Below are 22,620 nucleotides of genomic sequence, written 5' to 3' on the forward strand. Positions count from 1 at the left end.
TGGCCCTAAACAACAAGTAAATCTGCCACAGAATGACTTCAAACAAAGAACAAGCTCCTGTTGGAGTGACCCAGTCAGAGCCCAGAACTTAACGTGGTAGAGCTGCTGTGGAATGACCTGAAGAGAAACGCTGACAACAGAAATCCTAATGATATGTCTGAGCTGAAGGAGTTCTGCAGGAATACTTCCTCCTGAACTTTGTGCAACTTATTACTGAAAACGCATTCAAGGTTGTTGTTGCCCAAGGAGGTTCAAAAAGTTAAGTCCAATGATTCACTCACTTTTTCCACCAGCACTGTGAATGTTTAATGGCTGTGCTCAGTAAAGACACAAAAGATTATAGTTGTGTATGTGATATCAGCTGAAGCACATTGATTTTTGTTTTGTACTTGTGACTCAGATGAAGATCAGATCATAGTTCACGTTCATGTTCACGTACTCTTTCTTGCCACTGTAAGTTGAGCAATAATCTGCTGCACGAGTGATAATATTTTCTATAATAGGAAGAGAGTAGCAACAGAGTAAATGAAAAAGCATATTTGTTAATGCTGCATTTTCTATATATATACATATACATACGGTATATTAAGACATGTCTCTCTAAAATAGCCATGGTGCGTCAAATGTAATTATAATGATAGGCAGAAGAATAAAAAAACCAAAGAACACAGTAAGAAGACATGAAGAGAAATGCATATGACATCCTTACATCTCTGATCAGACGCTGCCAGCTGAAGACAGGTCGTGTCTTCTTTGATGTTATAAGGAATGTGTTTTTTGTTTTACAAAAATCTTTGCAGTTGAACCATAATGTTCTGATCTCAGGAGCTGATTGTTACAGATGTTGGCGTTGAACTCTCCGTTCGTTTTTTACCCATAATTAACCTTAGTATATGCTTTTGTGAGGAAAAATATCTAATTCTCTGAGGTAGATGTTGAAATCAAGAATTCCTAGTATTCTAATATATATAACTTTGTTCTACCTTGTCACCGTCTTCTCCAGGGGGACCCTGAGGACCAGCCGGACCAGGAAGACCAACAGGACCTTGAATTCCATCACGGCCGGCAGGACCCATGGGACCTTTCTCTCCCTAAACATGACATTGATAACAATCATAAGGCAGTGTCACATTACCATCAGTCAAATCAGTGCTGTCCTAAAAGTCACAGTGCATGCAGAGTCAAAGTAGCGTTTGACTGAATCAGAGTTGGACAGAAAAACTCACAGGAGCTCCTTTTTCTCCGGCTGGGCCAGGTGGTCCTTGGGGGCCGTTGCGTCCTGTCAGACCAATGGGACCTCCGGGGCCAGCAGCACCTCTCTCTCCAGTAGAACCCTGTCACCAAAGAACAAAGGCCCATCACTCACTGCTGCATTATGCGGCAGCTAACTAGAAAAGTCAATTTCCTGCAGAGAGAGAACAGTGTGGAGCAGATGAAAGACACAGGAAATGTGCTTGGTCCAAGTTGAACCATGAAAAGTCTGAATTCATTAGAGAGGCTGCATTAATTAAAAACATTTTCAAGAAATACCTTTTTCCACAGACTATAGCCACAATAATGTAAAGTGCCTTAAATATACCTGAATGAATCAGCTTCACTGTTTTTTCAGTTTTCACAGAACAAGACCCAGATTAAAAAAAAAAAAAAACTTGATGTGCCCATACAACCAAACATGTTTTAAAGACAATATTTGCTGAAGTTTAGATTAAATGCAACATGCACACATTACAATATGTAGAATAGAATATGTATCTTTGTATTTGATTATTTTTTTTTATTTGATTTATAAGGAGCTGCAACGACAATAATGTTAACTGTGATTTATAAACTGGTAACAACAGCTGCTGTCAGCCTCAAAGCTTCACTCCGATGAGAACTGCTGATGAGTAAACGCTTATCTGACTAATAGGATTCAGCTGCTTTCCTCTGTCAAGGCCTCATGGAAGGTCTCGCCATTTTTTCCCACATTAGCGTGTCTTATTACTCTGATCTTTACTCTGTCCAGGTGGGTGCTCATCTCTGTCGTGGTGGCTCAGATCACATAAACTGTGACTACATTTTTGATCAGCACGTCATTATGGCATCCTCCTACCAGGCCAAAGATTCACTCTGATTCTCACACACACACACTGATTCATCTGCTGATGTGAGCTGCCACCTGGCACTCATATGCCTGGCCCATTTCATGACAGACATTGCTGGTGACACACACACACACACACACACACACACACACACACACACACACACACACACACACACACACACACACACACACACACACACACACACACACACACACACACACACACACACACACACACACACACACACACACACACACACACACAAAGCTCCAAACTGTCAACCGCAGCCTGCCAACCTGCTCGCCAGGACACACACATACACACACAGACACACAAGTTTCTTTGACTCACACGACTTCAGATTGTTTCTTTCTGTTTCCCTCCCTCTTGTTTTACCCCTGTCTCTCACACATGTGATTCTGTGGCTAGAAATCAAAACTGCAACACAAAAAACACGCTGACAGACACACAACCAAAGTTCGTCACTCAACTTGTCGCATTCATCCTTTCTGTTCTGTTTCGTTTTTGGGTCTGTCGCTTTCAAAACGCATGCACATAGCCCCCTGAAAAGACTAGGAAACTGCAGCACACACACACAGCACAGACTTTCCCACAGCACAACAGCAGCTCAATCTCTGGCAGGAAATCGATGGAGGAAAATATCAGATCTCTTGTGTGCGTGGGCACTGCACACCGGCTCCCTTTTTTTTTTTTTTTTTTTTTTTTAAAAGGAGTTTTTTCAAACACCACCAAAACAGTCTATCACATGTTTTCAGCCAATGGCTCACTTTCAAGCCAATTTAAGAAAACTATCTCATTTCGCAGTGGAAATGGTTTCACTCTTTCAGAGAAAGCCCCTCTTCTCACTTTCATCATCTTTTCATCCGTGCTCTGCATATCCGCTGTCATCTAATCTGGTGTTGCTCTGTCGCTGGTGAGCAGGGGCAATTATCGGGAGCCTGCATTTAACGCTTGAACAAAATGTCAGACAGTTCAAAGCTGCCTGTCAGTCAGCTTTCTGTACAGATTCACCGCCAGAGCTCCCGAGGCTGGGTTCAGAGACAAAGGCAGCGAAAAAGTGCCCCACTTATTTATGGATTACCCTGCCACTCCTGCTCCTTTTCAGGGTCCTAAACTATGTAAGAGCAAGTCAGATTTGACACAGTACAATGTGTGAATGCAGCTATAGCATCTAAAAGGATCGCCATTACTGTGATTAGGTTAATCAGTGATGCAGAAGATGCAACATAAGTTTCTACAGCCACAGAGAAAAATCCCAAGTGTATTATCAACTGAGCGAAAAGTTTTCTAAAAGTAGTGCTCATACAAAAATAATAAAGGCTGACAATAAGACACAACCTTCTGCCATCTGTCCCGGCAGCAGTTGCTATAGTAACAGCTAAATGTGAGTGGAAAAACATTGCAGACCAATCAAGTTACTGGGATGAAACTAGTTGTTGTTCAATTAGGCAATTAGGCAATGATTAAGCCATGCTTCAAAGTGACGTTGTTGGGCACTCTCTTTTATTTAATTCCAAAGAATATCTCTTAGCTGTTTTACAAACACTACAACTCAAGCAGCATAGTGTTTTTACCAAACTGTGGCACATAAGCCTCTCCCTTTAAACTGCTAAAATGTAATCATTATAAAACTATAGTGTTTATCCTCTGCGGAGCAATATGATACTAAACAAAAACACAGTAAGAATGAGAGGTGATCTTCAGTTAGAAAGATTTGTAATTGTGTGCTCACAGATGTCCATATTGTGTATCCTACAAGGTTTCACACAAAATAATATCAATGAAATATAAGATCCAAACTGAGAATTATCTGTTTTAGAAGAAATATGAGTAAATGAGTATGGCTTACCCCCCCCCATCCCCAAATTGAACTAAGCAACTACCTGCCCTACTCTACTGTACCACCTCTTCACATCGCATGTGCAGCTGAATCACGGGAGAACGGAGGTGCGCGCAGCATGTGCAACTCCGTTCTCCAAAAGCACAAGTCACTTTTCACTGCAATCTCTGTGGCAGGAGAGATGAGGTAACCATAGCAACGGGCTACTTACGATGGGGCCGGGGGGACCCTGAGGCCCTTCTCCTCCCTTTAAGCCAGCTGGACCCTGAAAGCAGAGGACAGGAGAGGGTTAGATCTCACTCGCTGCGGGCTGCCGCTCAATGCCATTCAAAGAGCAGTAATCACAGCTGTCAAATGGGCCTTTAAATGTTTCTACGTGCGTGGATGTGTGCACCTGTGTGTGTGTGTGTGTGTGTGTGTGTGTGTGTGTGTGTGTGTGTGTGTAGATATGTGCATACCTGTGTATGAGCATGTACTATATATGGAAGGCTAGGGTCCAGAGAGGTATTAAATAGCAATTTGTGATTTATACACACTATTAAAAAGGTGGTAAATCATTTTTGCATTTATATATTAGTGATGTGAACATTGAGTTCGTCCCACTCTCGTTTTGCAAGGTTTCTAACCCCTACTTACAGCATGCCTTCTAGATTTATAAAAAATGCGCCTCTCATGATGTGCTTTCTTTGAATTTGCCTTCACAATCAACACGTAATTCTTTCCTGATTTACTGAGGCAGCAGGTCAATAAAGGGTCAGTTCTACCAAAATACCAAAAAAAACAATTTTCTCTTTGGTTTTATTTGTCCAGGTTTTGCGATATCAGTCTGGGAGATTTCTTCTATCACCCCAATCACACAGAGCTGAAAGGATTTTTGGTTGCGGTGCTCACAGCAAATGAAAAATTACATTTAAAATATCCAGCAGCACAGATTTCATTGGAACTACTTTCTCCCAAAGAAATTGTTCACAGTGAAGTCTGTGGACAATCCAGAGAAAAGCATCGTGTTTCTGGAAAGAGACGCTACTGCTGAATGCTCCTAATGTAATATTTCAACGATGTGAGCACCACAAATGAAATCCCATTCACCAGAAGAGACAGACATGTTGAAACCTGAGCACATTAATCCAAACCTACCTTCCTGGTTATACACCACAAGATGGGTGAGGTGGGCTGCAACTTTACGATTATTATAATGAAAAAATGCCCATTACAGTTTCCCAAAACCCAAGGTGCCGTCTTTCAATGTTTTGTTTTGTCCCACCAACAGAAAAATCAGTTGATTAAGAACAACAAAGAAAAACACTAAGATTGCACAATTGAGAAGTTGGAACCAGCTAATTTAAAAAAAAAAACTTTTTTGGCATTTTGCTTGAGAAAATAACTGAAACAATTAATTGATTATCAAAATAGTTTTTGTGATTAATATTCTGGCAAATGACAGAATGAGGAAATTGGTTGAACAACCATTTACAGCAATCTGGCAATCCCAGTTGCACTATGTTAATGAGTTCGATGGGTGGAAATCCAGCTTTTTTATTTGTCTAAAATCATCAAATTCAGAAAAGAAATACTACAATAATAAAACATTTTCTTTGGCTACAGCTCAACTCGATTGGTGAAAAATTGGCTATTTCTTAATAAGTTATGATATAGCCTCATCTGTAGGCGTATTTATATTATTTATACAAAAGGTTCCATTAAATGAGCTTAAACGGAAATGAAAAATAGAAGGGATGAAGCCCGCAGTGGGCAACAAGTTCAGGTATAGTCCATCTATCTCTGGACCCCTGTCACTTCATACAGGTCCCTGCCCTTGAATGGCAATGCCTGTGCTGCTGAATCACAGCACCAGGAGACTGAGGCTGCATATGGAAAACACAGTTCACCAGAGGCAGTAAAGACTTTCATTATAATAACTAATTTACAGGCTCCAACAGAGCCAGGGGGTGCGGAAGCTGCCAAGCAGACTCTCCACCTCTCTGGCTTGCACATTTTACCACGGTGCATTAGAAGGCTGGAGGGATCTTTCTTTGCTGGACACACAAAAAGTTATTTATTGGCTTGTATATCGCTACTGTGCCTTTCCTCAAAGACTGAGAGATGGGATAAAGAGTGTGTGTGCCTGTGTGTGTGTGTCTGTATTTGTGTGTGCGTGTGTGTGTGTGTGTATGTGTGTGCCAGTTCAAAATAGAAATCAAACTCTTTGTACCTGCACTGCACTCTGTCAGCAAACAGAATGAGATTATCTTTTTATGCTCTTGCTCATACAACAGTTGTACACCTTCATGTGTGTTTGTGCCGGTGTGTCACTGGATGGGATCACTTGAAGAGAGAGTGGGGTGTGTGTGTGTGTGTGTGTGTGTGTGTGTGTGTGTGTTAGCTCATGCAGTGTGTGCATATGTGTGTATGCTGCCATTATGAAGAGAAAGCCATCCCCCCTGCACACATGGGACAAACATAACGGTGGTAATAAGTCTGGGCAGGGCTGTTGTGCGCTCTCTTAATGGTCAGCCTTGAAATGAGCTTCAGCCTCAACAGTCCCTCAAGCTGATCCTCAGTCAGCCTCTAAAACCCATCCCCTCTTCACCTTGAACTTTTTCTCACCCATACCCACTCCTTTTGAGAATTAATTTGGGTTACTCAGCAGGCTACGTAGCATGCTCACAGAGTCGTGGCTTTGGATCTAAATCATAGGGCTGTGACTCATTCTTCGATCGAAAACAAAACAGGAAATCCTTCTAGCAAAGGACCTGAAACTAGTGCAGCTTTAAAAGCCTCTAAAATGCACAGACTACAGGTGATTACAGAGACATTCACTAGCTAAAATGTTTTGCCAAAGCCCCATTTACAACACACTTTAACCTACCTCAACCTTGCTGAGATAAATGATGATAAAGTGAGTTAATATTGTGTCTGGACTAGTCCTCTCCATTACTTCTGTGTAAGGCAGCTCTGCACCTTCTAGTCAGGTCCATTGCCAAGCCTGACATTTGGTTTAACAGCAGGTTGTTAGCCCTGTAATTGGAGTTTGGAGCTCAATTCAGCCGGGTGTTTGCTCAGGATGTGGGATGAAACACTTCTATGTGCACATGTGAGTTTATTTGCCTGACTGTGTTAATGTGTGGGTGGTCTGTGTGTTACCATGGCCCCTGGAAGACCTCTTGCCCCCTGGAAGCCCCTCAGGCCAGCAGGTCCTGCCTTGCCACCATGACCCTGGGGACCTGGATCACCCTACAGAGGGAGACGGGATAATACTCACTTAACTGACATCTGATATGCTGTTGGGTAATCATTAAACACAGAATTGCTTTAGGTGAAAAACAATAAAGAGAGCTGGATCGGCAAGAGAAAGAGAGAAAAAATAGCTTGATGAAAGCTGAAATTAAATTATTATTTGGGAAAACAGTGATTAAGTGATTAAGGAGTAATGGCAAAATAGGAGGGACATGCCAAATTTTAACAGACAACCATCAAAGGAATGATAAAGATTACAATACACCTGATATTAAACAAAGTTACCATGTATACTTTTTAGGGCTTGTACCACTGTCCTTCAATTTTCCAATTATACCTTTATTCCAGATCGTGAAACCGCTAAATTAAGACCTCCTGTTCAGTTCTTGAACAAGAAATACTAAATTTTTAATCTTTTGAAAGCATTCAATTTAACAGTAAGAGTGTATAAAATCTTAAAAAGCTTGAGAAGTGTTTTAATTCTGATGTAGGTCATTATAATTACAATAACAAACATTACATCTAAATAAACACATCACTCAAGAACCTTACATGACTTCAGTTGTTATTATGCTGTCTGATTTTCCAATACAATATTCTATACATAGCAGCTCTGTAAGTGCAGCTCTGGCCACAACAATTGGTTTCTCTTTATTATACTTGGTTTACCCATAAATAATATTAGAATAAGTCTGTTACATAAAAATGCAATGGGTAGTTCAAGCGCCAGGATACAGAGAAACGAACAATAATCTCCAAGGAAAAAAACAAAGAAGCTAGACCACTTTCCACTGTGGTCCTCGAACATATGAGGTGGAGAAAAACAGGATCGACAACACTTACCATAACATGTAAATACTCATCTCTGGAGGAGTGTGCTTTTATAACACACAAAACAAATCATTTACCTTTCCACCCTCTTTTCCAGCAGCTCCAGGTAGACCTTGCTCACCAGGTGGACCAGGAGAGCCTGGGTGCCCTCGCTCGCCGCTGGGTCCTGTCTCTCCAGTTGGTCCCTGTCGAAGGCAACAGAGATGTATTAAGGTCAATGTGCTATAAATATGTCTTCACCTGTGTCCTAAAGGAGATATGATACTATGATACTGATACAGTAGTAGCACCTGAGATTAGAGTTTAAGATATCTGAGGTGATGCGCATAAACAAATCATACTTTACTTTAACAAGTCTTAATGAGATGCAATAATTTATTTTCAGCCCAGACCTCATTACCTAAGGCATCCAAAAATCTATCTAGAGCTTTTGATTCATCTCAATAACAATCTGTGCATATGGGTATTTTATAAGATTTTGTTGTTAAGGGTACATACTTAAATATCAGTGTCTGTCCAACAACACACGCAGGATAATCGAGGAAGTAGCTCCTAATAACCACAGTAGTGAAGTGTGCTGTATATCTACCTGAGGTCCAACCACGCCTCCAGGTCCTGGGGGTCCAGTCTTTCCTTGGAAGCCCTGAGGGGGAAAAATAGAGATGTCTACTTTGTGCTGTACATTATATGAATGATCTGAGCCATACAAAATATCAGTATGAAATCATCGGTGGTGTCAAGTTTATTTGTACTGTACAGTACTCTCACCCTGCTGGCTAATATTTCATTTTAGGGATAAATAACGTCATTATAAAAGCACACTAAATATGTAATTCATTACCAATATGAAGAATTACTTGCTATCAGTTCCAAGTTTTGGAAATGTAATCAAAGAAAATGTTGCATGAAAAACATGTGCAACATACATAACATTACAGTATCTACTGTTATGGCATCAGTATAGAACCCTATATAGGGTGAGGCCCTGATGACTGGTGGTATCGTGATCAGTGAGCATCAGCTGTCGTGACAATACACTACATCAACTCAGCTGTACTGCAGTGATTATATATTAACATTTTCTATTGCTTCTGCTTCACTTTCACCCTACAAACACATTTTGAATGCTATTTCAGTTCTCTTCATCCATGCTTTACTTTTTGTGTAACTTATCCAAGAGGGCAAAAGGCTGAGTTGGGAGAGAGTGGGCGCTGATGCGTGACGTTCAGGGTCAAATGGCTCAACACAATCCATTCACAGATGAAACTACCCACTCACCGTCTCTCCCCTCTGTCCGGGATGACCAGGCAGCCCATCTTTTCCTGGTGGGCCCTGGGGGTGAAAAAGGTAGATGGTTCATAAAAAATCAAGACATCAGGTTGTAAGTGTGTATTAATATTTGAAAAGCTTCTGTGAAAATTGTCAACATGGACTTGTTTGACAGCAGCTACTTACATTTGGTCCTTTGGGTCCAGGGAAACCGACAGGTCCCTGTGGCCCTTGAGGTCCCTTAAATGAAAAGAAAATTAATGGAGTGAGCAGAGAGGAGAGATGAGAAACACAACATAGCTTTAACTTGGAATTGGAATTTAATTGGATTTTAGTTGGCAAATTTAGCTTTCTTACCATTGTAATTGAGAAATAACTTTCATTAACTTTTCATTATAGATGTTTAGGATTTTAGCAACACAATTAGGTATAAAATCAGTTAGCCAATGGAGTCAGCAGCTGGAGCACAGGCTTTATCCACCTTTTGAGTTTGATGTGACAAATAGCTGTAATTCACTTTGAGATAAGATTCAAGTACAATGTACCTGATGTACTTTTGCTGTCACTCAGTGCACAAAACTTCAACATTTCAGGAGGCATTGATCAAAGAATATGTGATACTAACCCTCTCTCCTGGCGGGCCAGGAGGTCCATCATTGCCTGAGGTGCCCTGAGGAACAAGGGATGGCACAAAGAAACATTGTCAACTTTGTCAAAACTGTCAAAGTATGAAGTGTGAATGAAAGTTATGTAAAGCACTGACATTGAGGTTATACAGGAAGTGTATTTGCACAGCTAGTAAGCAAATACATCTGTTCAATGCCATTGATTCTATTCATTTAGATAGCAGGTATATGTTTATTTTTTTGTTTGTTTATTTACATCCTCATTAGCTACTATAACAACACGCACAGGCACAACACATAACATCTGGCGTCCACATACACTGTAAGACTCAACAAAACTGAGTCAAACAGCAGACAAACAGAGACAAAACAACACAGTAATTCAGAAGCCTATCTGGTACAATGGATAGTTCTACATAATTGCATCACCTCTTAGAGACCTGAAGTAATCAATAAAGCAACTTCCATCCTCTGATCACAGATAAGTCAGGATGGCTGGCTCTCTCCATCAATATCACATTTCAGAAGGACTAGATTTACTTTCCTTTCCTAATTTCTTTTTTTTTGTTTTACATTTTTGTCAAATCTAATCTACTTGCCTGTTCAATATAATTTTATTATAAAAAATCATCTGTAATAACTTTGTCACTGCCTGTTCCACAGTTGTGTAAAGAGTGCGTGATTTTTAACTCATGTTTTGAATTAAACACTATACAGTTTGCCTTTTCTACATCAAGATCAATTTGTCTACGGTTACCCAGACTTTTATGAACTGCAGTTCCTCATTTAAAGACCTCGGGAGCTAATGTGTGTATTGTGAAATATCTGCGTACAATGCACAGCTGGTATTCTCAAAAATTAACGGCAAATGATTAATAGCAATAATAATAAACTTTATATATACAGCACCTTAGCAGCGATTGCACATTAGTAAAAAATTTAAATATAAGTGGTCCTAAACAGCTTCGTTGTTGCAAACCACACATTAGTACCTGCCATTAAAATATACTGTATATTTCCTATAAGTAAGATCATTTTTAATGTGCAGCTACAGATGGTTCAATGTCATAACAATTCAACTTAGTCAATCATAACTTCTGATCAGTTATGTCAAATGTAATATTTAAGCTACTTTCTGTGTAAATTTTCCATTCACTTTAATTCTGTGTGTGTTGTTAAGCATTTAGACATATTCCCTATCATTGACCACACTGTTAAATATTGAACAAATGACCCTTGCTCTCACCTTTGCACCTGGTTTTCCTGTTGGTCCTCTTGCACCACGCCCACCACGTGGACCCTAAATACACATTATATAGAGCATTACAGTAATGGTAAGTTAAACAAATGGCATTTTGTCTATTTTGTTCTATATTGGAAAATATAACAAAACCAAAACCAATACACAAAGTAATAGCATAAAGGGCAGGTAATCAATATCTAGTGCCCTCTCTGCCTGTCTCTACAATTCACTACCCAGCGCATATCTCCTCAAGACGAAAAGGAAAATACAGCCAATACACAACTACACAAAGGAAGAGATTTTCATTTGAACACAATAAATCATTTATGTGGATGGTTCAGTCTGCGTTGGCAGACGGTTGAATTGCCTACCGTTGGGCCACGTTGCCCTCTAGGGCCAGCTTTGCCGGCGATTCCCTGAAAAAGAAAAAGAAAAGCTTTGATTTAGGACAAAATCATTCCTTGTACCATCAGCCAATATGAGTACTTTTTCATCTCTTTTAAGAAGTTTGAGCTAAAGCAGTTCTATAATAACAAATACACTCAAACATGAGGCAGACACAAATGCTAAAGGAGACTGAGTGAGAGATGAAATAGAACCATCTGAGCATCTTTGGACAAAAATAAATAATCAAATTGCTGTGGTAAGTGGTTACCCACAGGCCCTTGACAGCTTGAACTACCTGTCAATTCTAGCACTATGGGGCCACGGGTGTCTGCCTCTCAATGCAAAGCCTGTCTGAGAGCGGAGAAGAGCTCGTCTCGTCAAAAATACCCCCCCCCCCCCCAATCTACATCATCTTTAACCCTTTTCACCTGGACCCATTCTACAGTCACATTCACAAAGCTGAATATAGTTGTCAGTCCTCCCTCGGTTGCTAAGGCCCGATTACACCACAAGACCAAAAGTATGTGGACACCCTTGTTTTCACACGTTTTTGGGTTGTTTTTCATGGTTTGGGCTTGGCGCCTTAGTTCTAATTGAGGGAAATTTAGTTGCCACAACATACAATGATAGCTTTTGGACAATAGCGTGCTTCCAACTTTTTTGGAAAAGCCCTTTCCTGTTTCTAAATGACAAACTGAGGTGAATAAATACATGGTTTTCCCAGTTTGTTGTGGGGAAGAACTTGACTGGCCTGCACAGAGCCCTGACCTCAACTCCATCCAATGCCTTTGGGAAGAACTGGAACGACAGGCCATATTGCTTACCAGACCTCACTAATGCTACTGTGGCTGAATGGAAGAAAATCCCTGCAGCCAGTCTTCCCAAGAGTGGAGACTGTTAGAGCAGCATAATGTTGCCAGTGGTGTTGGAATATTCAACAATCACAAATTCGGGTATTTACATATTTTGTAGTGCAGTTCATACACAGCTGGGTTACAAAAACAGTGACACACACATTCTACATCTGAAGTGCAAAGCACACTGTCTACAGGTTATGTTGCACTATAGAAAAAGGCTACAAGTAGATTTCAAATCAATACTTGACAGTATTTTTTGCTTCTGAGTCCTCAGTTGGAGTTTAATCACCAATGTCTTAGTTACAATACATGTGTCTTAGTCTGCTGAGACTCACTGACCATGATGTGTTTCAGTATTCAACGCTATCTGCACTTACTTCCCTTTGCTAAATAGGAAAGCCCACAGTGACTGAGTGTACATGTCTTTAATAAGGGAGAGAATAATGAATTTTGTGGCTCACCCGTGCTCCCTTCTCGCCATTCGCCCCAGGGAATCCAGGGAAGCCGTTGGAGCCCTGCAAGACAAGTAAAAGAAAAAGTGAGTGAGTGAGAAAGGAGCGACAGATAGGGGAATACATTAGAGAGCTGGAGGGTATAAAATAAGAGATCCCTGCAGTAACAATGTTACAAAGGCTGAAGAGGATTTAGCAAAATTCCTTTTGCGCTTTACTGACCGAGGCTAATTAAAAGTCCTTACACAGTGTAGGTACTGCCATACTAACCAGCAGATTCTTATCACTCATTCTTATCACTGTGTTACAGTTTACAGTTGTGAGTTCCCATAGATAAATGAGCAATCTCTTTTAAATGCTTCAAACGAACTCAATTGGAAAGTCTCCTCCTCGCCACTTAAGACTTTCTGACACACACAAACAGACAGAGGTGATGTTAGCTTGTTAGCACAGTTATGAGGCAAAGTAGGAAGTTAAAAAAGACAGGGGGAGGAAATAAAGACAAAGGAAGGGAACAGCAGCTCCCCTTTGATACCCATCAGCAATTTAATGATTGGGCTTTTGCAGGCTGTGCCCTCTGATAGTGATGATGGTGCCAGCCAAACAAATACTAGGAGGGCAATCGCTTTTGGATGAATAAAAGGAGCGCCAAGAATAAAAGGAGTAGCAATACAGCCTCACTTTATGCAACATTAGGTCAGATAAATGCTGTATCTATTTAAGTTGAATGTTTCTTTGTCTCAGCCTCGTCTGGGTGCTTTGCGTTGCGTTGCAAAACATTCTCTGATTCATAGCACAACTTTAGTGCTCATTACTGCTCGCATGCATATGTATACATGGCATAACACTGTGCTGTAGAAGCAAGGCCAACTCAACAAGGTGGCGTGGGCAGAATTGCAAGAAGTAAACAGCCTAACGCTGTGGAGACAGCAGGAACGGGAGATCTATGCTGCTTAATTTGTTTTTCACAGAGGTGCAGTTATGGTAAACTGAAAGGAGAGCTGGTACTGGACAAGCCTGACTTGTGCCACAGAGATAAGACAGTCCACTGAAGCTATTGCAAATGGCATCCAGAATTAACGGTGTGGGAAAGCTGTTAACAGAGAGTGATGGGGTGCAGCAGCCAAAAACACAGCCAGTGGAGGGATGCGTGCACAGGCTGATCGAGGGGGATAAAAGGCTGCAAACGAACCAGGACTCTGACCCTGAACCTGCTCACGAGGACGATGTGACATTTTAGTGTAGTTGCTCGCTTGTAAGTCGCTTTGGATAAAAGCATTTGCCAAATGATTGAATGTAAATGTAAATGTACAACACTTATGAGACTGTGCTGTGGGATCATGGGCTTTGCAATAGAATCAAAGGCAAATCATCTCTTAAATACTATGAATCCATTTAAGGCTCTTAAGGTCCTGTCAAACAAACTGTAAAGTATCTTTAAAATTATAGAGGATTAGGTCTATAAAAGCGTTCTCATTATAAGTTACCACAGACAGTTTCAAACTTTGTACAAAAAGCTCAAAAGCTGGATATTCCTTTTTCTAGAGGAAAAGAAGAAGAGACTGTGGCACTGTTTGTACCATGCCAAAGTCAAGATGCCTTTGTCTTCTCTCTCTCTCTCTCTCTCTCTCTCTCTCTCTCTCCTTTTTTGAAGCATACAGAGTCTAAAAGGAAGATCTGATCCTGGGCTCCACTGGGAACCTTTGTGGGCAGCCTTTGTTAAAAATTATTTATGGAGACAAACAAAAGAGTATCCTTTGTGTTTTTTTTTCATCTTTGCTATTACTGCAGGCTTTTACTACATATTCATTACACTGATTCTACTTGTGTATAGTTTTGTTCAATTGTGAAATATCCTGTAATTAAACAAAATGGAACAACTGATTTCAAATCACTGGAACAAATGGATGGAAACCGTCTCAGCTCCATTCTTCTGCGTTTCCCCCACTTTGTGTAATTTGCCCAAGTCTCTTTTTAATGTGTGCGCCGCGCTCAGCTCAGATCCTGCTGACATTAACACACAGAGCAGGAGACTTGCCTATCTGGATGTTGTGAGAGTAGGTGTATCTGACCCGTCATATCAGTGCCAAGCTGTCAGTGCTGACAGCAGCAGAGAGGAACCAGCTGCAGCAGCACATCTTGATAGTGGAGCTGTGGCACGTTGGTCAGTGCTACAATGCAAGGAATGCCAAACTGTTAGATAATGTCTGGAAGAGTTTAAGGAAGGAGGACAGCTGATGACCCCAGCAGGTGACCATGCAAGTTAAGCTCCTTATGAGAGCTGTGGAGAGAGTACAGTAGGTGTCTGCTTGGGTTTGTGTTTGTGCGAATCAGGGTTAGTCAGCAAATCCGCAAGTTTTAGAAAAGGCACATGGGAGCAAATTTAGATATGAGTGAATGCTGATCAGCCAGACCTCTTTAAAAAGATTAGGAAGTCACCAAGAGAATCGATACAGAAAAACAGCAAACATTCACACATGAACACACATGCAATACACGTATGCGTTATGTGCCCAGGCAGACAGGAGACGCAAGCGCACACACACGAGCATGATTTCACACTGAAAGGCAGTCTAGTTAGCGTGAACATTACCCTTCAGCTGCTCACATTACCATGGCAGCAAACAGCTTCTCTGCTGAAATGCCCATGACCAAGACACTGAATCTACATTCAGCCGGCCCTGATCTCTGACCTCCCAGGGGATTATGCACAACAAGTATCTCTCCACATTGAACAATAGAACACTGTTCATCACATACCTTAGAGCCTTGTCTTCCAGGATACCCAGGCAAACCAGGGACTCCAAGTTTTCCCTAAAAAGGAGCAAAGAAAAACAAAACCAAGACATTGAATTCTCATTGTGTCACTAGAGACTGTAGTAAAGTTCACAGAAGCATTGCAAAAAGCAATAAACTTATAACCATAAAGTTTTACTTCTGGTGTGAGAAATTTTTTAATACCACGTTTATGCACATGACATCATCCGTGCAGAGGCTTTCCTGCTTTTCACCCATTTATGTGAATTCATTTTGGTCTATCTAAGCCATTTCAGACGCGGTACGGTCATTAGGAATCACACGGAGTCTGATGTAACTGTCCTGTGTGCTTTTAAACAAAAGGTCAAGTCGTATATTTTTATACAGATCTGACTATGACTCCATTACATCTCACTCCAGTGCTGGTAATTTGTACTTTGACTTTACTGTCGCACTAATTTTAAACAACTCAAGGTGAAGACGTCAGCAGATTTGACATTTATCGATAAATAAATCTTAAAATCTTATTGATATATAGTAGCATAAGTAGCAATGAGAAGGGAATTAAAGTTTGTATTTGTACCAAGTGGGATTAGCTCATCTGTACGGCAAATGTTGATTTCAGTTTTAGCAAAACGACTAAAATAACTTGTTGATAAAGTTTAGAGCTGCAAATAGTCTTCCTTTTTTTATATGAGCTCTAATAATTTTTCAGTGTTTCATATCTACAGTTGCTGATTTGACAATTAGTCCTGTCTGGCATCATTACTGTGTTTTTATGATGTAGTTTTATCCACAAAGATCTTGTTGTAACCTTTAATACTAATGTGTTATAGTACAAATACTGCAGCACAATGAAACAAGATACTCTGTGGAAAGATAAGCTCCGTGGAGAAACGTCAACATGATCCAATTAAAATGGGACTTTTACAGAGCTGAAGGGGGGTGGAAAAAAAACCAAAACTTCAAATGATCAAAATAGCTACAAAACTGTGGTGAACAGTTCTCCCCCAGATCTGCGTCTTTCCAGTTCAGTTCAGTTAAGACATCCCCATTACTTTAAGAAAAGAACAATCTTTACTCTGGTCTGTTTTTCCAACCCTGCCACACTCAAACAGCCCTTGTACTCCTACATCTACTTATATATGAGTGACTTTCTGTATATGTATGTTTGAACCGGTATTGCTCTTTAAAGCACTTTGAACTGTATTTGTAAGACACTGGACTCTGTAAGTGAATAAGTGAGCTTGAATTCCAGCACGACAATAAAACACATTAATCAAATGAGGAAATAAGGAAAATCCACAGTCCAGCCTTCGTGGGTATTGATTATTTACCTTCTCTCCAGCTAATCCCATGGGACCAGCTTCTCCGCCAGGTCCTGACTTGCCCTTGGGGCCCTCGGGACCGTCCTCTCCTCTGGATCCAACTACACCAACCTCACCCTGGATGCAAAGAAAACAAATGTAACCAAAGGGATTTCCTTTACTATCCTTTCATTATTATTATTTTTTTCCACAAGCATCAGTTTTATCTTTAGAGAGGATGATTCACCTTGTCACCCTTGAGACCCATGTCTCCTTTGAAACCAGGAAATCCATCTTCTCCCTGAAGATGAAAGAGACAAAAGTATGATTGTTTAGAGATGAGTGTTTTATCCAGTACCACAAAGACAAAATGATTACTCTTCAGTAAGATAGTTCAACTGTAATACAGCCGACTTTATAAAACAAAAATGTGGAACCTTGATTGACTGTTTAAATGACAAAACAACAGTGATAGTGACAAATAGCTTTAAAAAGTTTATCATTGCAGTTTTACAGTAACATTGAGAGGTGTAGAAACTCCTTAGGACAGAAAAATACTGACATCTAGTGGCCACTCCACTGACGCATTCAAATGAAGTTATGTTTCTTTCAGTGTGTTATTCTACTGACATCTGGTGGTTAAAATTGAGAATGCAGTTCTCAAACTTTTCCAAGGTGCTACAATTACATTATTCATATATTTATATATTGTATATTACATTATATTATTACAGTTTTTTTGTGATATTTTTATGCATGAAACCACTCAGATAATAAAAAGCAATGCAATACAATATGATAAGTATATCATTTATAAGTGTGATCTTTGGGATTGGTAAAATACTAGTCCCACAGGACAGGGCAGGATACTTAAGACAGATGTATCAAAGTATAAGTAGCTTTTAACAGCATATTCAGTATTTTTATGTAATCTCTGAAGAGCTCCAATTTCCTGACTATTTAGTGGAAAATCTACAGAGTGGCACTGAGGTAGCAACAGGCTACGTTCAACCACAGCAATCCAAGAAAACAATGGCACCAGATCAATCTTCACTGAAACTACCCTACAAACAGCCTCATTCTAGTTTAATGTTCCACACTCCATTACATCTCAGTGGCATGATGACTTAACTGCCAGCCTGATGGGCCTTTCAAGAGTTTTTCCACTTTGCTGGATTCAAAGGAAGCCTCATTTGAGAAGGAATTACTACTCTGATGGGTCCATTTTTAGGGGAATGACATTTGTCAACCATGTTGAAAAAGAGGAGACTGGAGAGGTGTTTACCTTTTCTCCTTTGCCACCTTTAAGGCCTCTGATGCCCTCAGCACCCTGGAGAGGGAGAAAAATGGAGTCAAGATGATATTCAGGGAAAATGGAGATTTATCATGGCAGGGTGGTACTGCATGACTAAGATAGTGCCTACTTTCACACCACGAGGCCCAGGGTAGCCAATGGATCCCATAGGACCAGGAGGACCCTAAAATGTAAAAAAAAAAAGGATCATGTGATCAGTGAAGTGAGTGTTACTGTAGCTTCAACCTTTACTATGCTTTGTCTCTACTGTATTAAATCATTTTCTTTCATGACACAGTTACACATATTAAAAGGACAAAAACCAAAATTAAATGGACATAAGTAAATGGACAGTGCCATCTGATGATGTTAATATCAAATACTAGACAATACAAGAACAAAAATCTAAACAAATCTAACTAATGACAAATGAGCTACATTCAAGCTAGCTAATATCATAGCATTTCACTTCAATTAAATTGATTAGCTCTTGTACATTTTTAATATTGAACAATTTCTTACCAAATTTTACATTGCTTGGTATCATCATGTAAAATGTTTTACATAATTAACATGGTGGGGACAGTTATATTAAAAAAACAAGCAAAAAAACCTGATGGATTAAACTAGAATCCAAATTTCAACAGCACTATAGGCTGCCCTAACTATACCTGGCTGGGGAATATGGCACAATGCCCTTGCTGCCTCTGTCTGGTACAAATAATAACTCGGTTTTAATCTTTTGCCTCATGAACACATCGTTGGAAAAACATTATGATCACCATGTCTGAAACTGAGGGATTTTGACTGTACAACACTAATATTTTACAGTAAAATCTCTCACTAAATACTGACCATAAAAAACACAGTGTATTCTATTTCTGAGACAACTTACCTGATGTTATCTAAATTGTGTGGTTATATTAAACCTGGCCCCTTTGGCACACTATAAAGGCTAAACAAATGCTAAGTTTAATTATTGGCAAAAACTGCCAGTGAGTCTGTGAGAACTGAAATTATGGACTGTACTGTAAAATCCAAATTAAAAGCTAAACTACATAATACTCACAGCTGTTCCTTTGTCGCCTGCAGGACCTTCTTTTCCTGGGTGACCCTAGAGCAGTCAGAGAGATCATTTATCCACAGGTGAACATGCTGAGTGTTGGTATTTTGTCTGAATGATGTAAAAATGAAAAAGGAGTCAGGTGGGTTACTTACAGGAGGACCATCAGCACCAGGAAGGCCAGCCAAACCTTGTTTACCTTGAGGTCCCTGCAAAGACAAATAGTAGTTAAGTAGGAGGATGGATAGACGCATAAAACTACTGATGAATACTCTCAGTTAGACAAAGTAAGTGTTCATGCAGGAGTACTCATACAGCAAAATGTATAAAGTGTGTGTGTGTGTGTGTGTGTATTTGTGTGTGTGTGTGTGTGTGTGTGTGTGTGTGTGTGTGTGTGTGTGTGTGTGTGTATGTCTGTGGGTGTTCATGTTTGTGTGTGTTTTAGCCATCAGTGCTGTGCAGCCAGAAATGGCCTATAGCTCAGCAGTGAATCTGCAGAATCACTTAAGAGGTCTTGACTGAAACATTCACTTATCGGGACAGCAGAGTTGTGGTGGGAGGACTAGAGTTCCCTCTTTACTTACTTTTTCACCAGGAGGCCCGATTGGACCTTGAGGACCAACAAGACCCTGAAAGACATTGGAAGTAGATCCATTATTAGAACAGAAAATCATTTCTCATAAGAGGGATTGCATGATATTTAAAATGAAGTGGGGAAAAGAGCGCCTGCTTTGTTCTGTATTTGTGATTTGCTTATTTTGTAAAGCATTCACCTTCTTTCCAACCATTGTTATTGTTGGTTGGCTACTTTATGCTGCCTATTCAGATCTGCTCATTCAGCTGTGCAAAGGGAGGTCCATTATTTTCTAAGATAGATTTCTAAGTCACACATCTTAAAGACTTTTTGAGAACTCCCCCCATGAATAATAATAAAAAAAAGTTATTAACACTTAAAATAAGAGAGCTGTGTTACTTTTCTACGGTCCAATGCCTTTGCTGGAAGGCATCAATCTGCTTCTGGCCAGGTATAACTAAAAAGGAACAAGTTATTTATTCAACCTGTATACCATCAGGATAGGTTCCTACTAATACTTTCCAGGGAAATGACGGCATCCTGTCCAGGCTATGAGCGTCAGCAGGACTGAAAATCTCACCTGGCAATGGTCATTTACCCCTGGCTACTATATTGGGTGTGCTGTTTTGTATTAAAGATGACTATAAAACGGAATATTTTTCACTGTGCCACCAACTGGACAGTGTAATCGGGTTAAGTGCTATCAAATGAGTACAATATGTCTCCTCTCAGCAGGACAGAGAGGATGTTTTTCTTTTTCGTGGCAACAGAGAAACAATGTTAGTGAAAAGTCTTTGCTCTAATTAGGTGCAAATTTTGTGGAATGCCTCACAAAGCGGCATCCATTTAAGGAATGAAGGATGGAGAGAAAGAAGAGAGAGGAAGGAGAGCAACGTAAAAATACGTCTATGAACATCCGATTAAGAAAAACAGGAGTGTGAGAGATCACCTGAGTTTACAGAAAACTTGGATATGGCAAAGGGGAGTATGGAAAGGACAGATTTGAGGCAGGGAAGGAGGATGAGAAGAAAAAAAATGAAGGGATTGAACAGAGAGTGAGAGACACAGCAAGAGAGACAGGGTGATCAGACAGGGTTAGACAACATAGACAGACAGAGAAAGAGAGGAAAGAAGAGAAACTTACATGTGGACCAGGCATACCCTGCTGCCCAGGAGGCCCTGGCTCTCCTTGAGGACCCTGCACATAACAAAGAAAAAGCACATGATGCAATTAATATTTTTAATTGCTGCAACTGATTCACTTCTATTCTACTACTTTAAATTTACATGACTACTAAAAAAAAATACTACCAAAAAATTAAATAAACACAGAGACAAACTAATTTAATTTATATATGAAGGCAAAGTCATGAGGTGCATCTTGTCTTTTGCTCCACTCCAGTGGATTTAAAGAATTGTCCTCATGTGAATTCAATTGCAAATGTACTTTTCCTGCATCAAAAATGTGGCACTGGGTTAAGTGAAAACACTGGGTGACTTTGTTTGGATAGATTGGATGAATTGGCTTCATCCAATATGTGTCAAGATTGTGAAACAAAAAGATGGAAGGGGAGAAATGTGATACACTGGCTCATGAAGCAGAGCTGTCTGTTTCCTAGCCTCATCCAAAGTTACGTTTAGTTCCTATCAAAACCATCCGTAAAATCTGCTGACTGGTGGGAATTTAAAAAAGTTTGGTGATGAAATACTTTCTCTGAATACATGCTGTGAGGCTGCAGAGACATCTGGGTATGGATTAATGCTAATAGGACTAACTGGAAATGGTGGGCTGTTTGGTATCCCTGCTGAGATTTAGTGTGTTACAAACCAAACATATACAAAAACAGACAAGTCCCTTGTGAAGCAGCCCACTCCAGCTGTTACAACAAACACTAAATACAAACGCTGGATTCAGAGAATTTTAGGCTGCTTGACTGTAATTGTTAGCGGGGCCGTTAGTACAGGATTCAAAACTGAGCTTAAATAAAGGATCCAAATGTAGTTGGTAAAAACATTTGGGTGCTTCACTTGTAGAGGATGCCTTAAAAACATTCATATGTAAGAGGCTTGTACAATCTGGGATTATAAACCCTTTGGGAAGTTCTACTGCTTTGGAAACTTTCAAGTGTTCTGCTTTGATTTTTAGAGTAGGCTGTGATCAATATCAGGTTTGGAGAAATTAATGAGAAGCATACCAAATGTCTATTGTTTTGTGTCCTTTCAACAGCTGTTTGTTTTTTTGGCTCAGTGACTCAGTGACCACAGACAATGTGTGGGCTTGTCCAACCGCCTTGACCAGTGATCAGTTACCCTCAGTCGAAACATCCCACTGGGACCATCCGGGAAGCTGAGTGCATGATGGGACCGTGAGCAGACAGGCTTCTCTGTTTCACCCTTTACTAAATCTTAAGGCCCCTTCATCGTGGCCTGTTCAAATCAGCAGACTTTGTTTTGCGGGGGAGGTCTGCACCAAGCACCATCTCTAATCAGCAAATGAGCTCCATTATCTCCATTCTTATGATGTTACATTGAGGTTAAAGGTCACTGACCTCCAATCTGCCTCAGGCAGGCATAATGATATACTGATTGCTTAGGTGGTCTGGACAAATGTGTGTCAAAAAAAATAAAATAAATAAAAATTCACTTTCTGACAATCTGACTTTCTTCTGTCACTGGCCAAATATGACAAATGAGCAAAACATGAATATTTCTCACCATGTTTCCTTTGGGACCGGCTTGCCCATCAAGTCCAGTAAGACCCTAAGGAGATGACAA

General features: G+C 40.2%; 1 protein-coding gene across 2 annotated transcripts in view; it reads right to left on the reverse strand.

Annotated features, from left to right (window-relative positions):
- The window catches only part of LOC130178587 (collagen alpha-1(XI) chain-like), an 87,207-nt gene that overhangs the window by 25,022 nt on the left and 39,565 nt on the right, over nucleotides 1-22,620 (reverse strand). For both annotated transcript variants that reach the window (XM_056390951.1, XM_056390952.1), the window contains 22 exons: nucleotides 22,561-22,605; nucleotides 20,990-21,043; nucleotides 19,856-19,900; nucleotides 19,427-19,480; nucleotides 19,278-19,322; nucleotides 18,339-18,392; nucleotides 18,200-18,244; nucleotides 17,162-17,215; nucleotides 16,945-17,052; nucleotides 15,611-15,664; nucleotides 12,860-12,913; nucleotides 11,526-11,570; nucleotides 11,158-11,211; nucleotides 9,911-9,955; nucleotides 9,472-9,525; nucleotides 9,295-9,348; nucleotides 8,606-8,659; nucleotides 8,094-8,201; nucleotides 7,093-7,182; nucleotides 4,160-4,213; nucleotides 1,227-1,334; nucleotides 984-1,091 (listed from right to left, as the gene is read on the reverse strand). In XM_056390951.1, coding sequence (XP_056246926.1) covers nucleotides 984-1,091; nucleotides 1,227-1,334; nucleotides 4,160-4,213; nucleotides 7,093-7,182; nucleotides 8,094-8,201; nucleotides 8,606-8,659; nucleotides 9,295-9,348; nucleotides 9,472-9,525; nucleotides 9,911-9,955; nucleotides 11,158-11,211; nucleotides 11,526-11,570; nucleotides 12,860-12,913; nucleotides 15,611-15,664; nucleotides 16,945-17,052; nucleotides 17,162-17,215; nucleotides 18,200-18,244; nucleotides 18,339-18,392; nucleotides 19,278-19,322; nucleotides 19,427-19,480; nucleotides 19,856-19,900; nucleotides 20,990-21,043; nucleotides 22,561-22,605 — 1,386 coding nt within the window. The remainder of the gene's footprint in view (nucleotides 1-983; nucleotides 1,092-1,226; nucleotides 1,335-4,159; nucleotides 4,214-7,092; nucleotides 7,183-8,093; nucleotides 8,202-8,605; nucleotides 8,660-9,294; nucleotides 9,349-9,471; nucleotides 9,526-9,910; nucleotides 9,956-11,157; nucleotides 11,212-11,525; nucleotides 11,571-12,859; nucleotides 12,914-15,610; nucleotides 15,665-16,944; nucleotides 17,053-17,161; nucleotides 17,216-18,199; nucleotides 18,245-18,338; nucleotides 18,393-19,277; nucleotides 19,323-19,426; nucleotides 19,481-19,855; nucleotides 19,901-20,989; nucleotides 21,044-22,560; nucleotides 22,606-22,620) is intronic.

Source organism: Seriola aureovittata, chromosome 12 (genome assembly GCF_021018895.1).
Source record: "Seriola aureovittata isolate HTS-2021-v1 ecotype China chromosome 12, ASM2101889v1, whole genome shotgun sequence".
Classification (NCBI taxonomy): Eukaryota; Metazoa; Chordata; class Actinopteri; order Carangiformes; family Carangidae; genus Seriola; species Seriola aureovittata.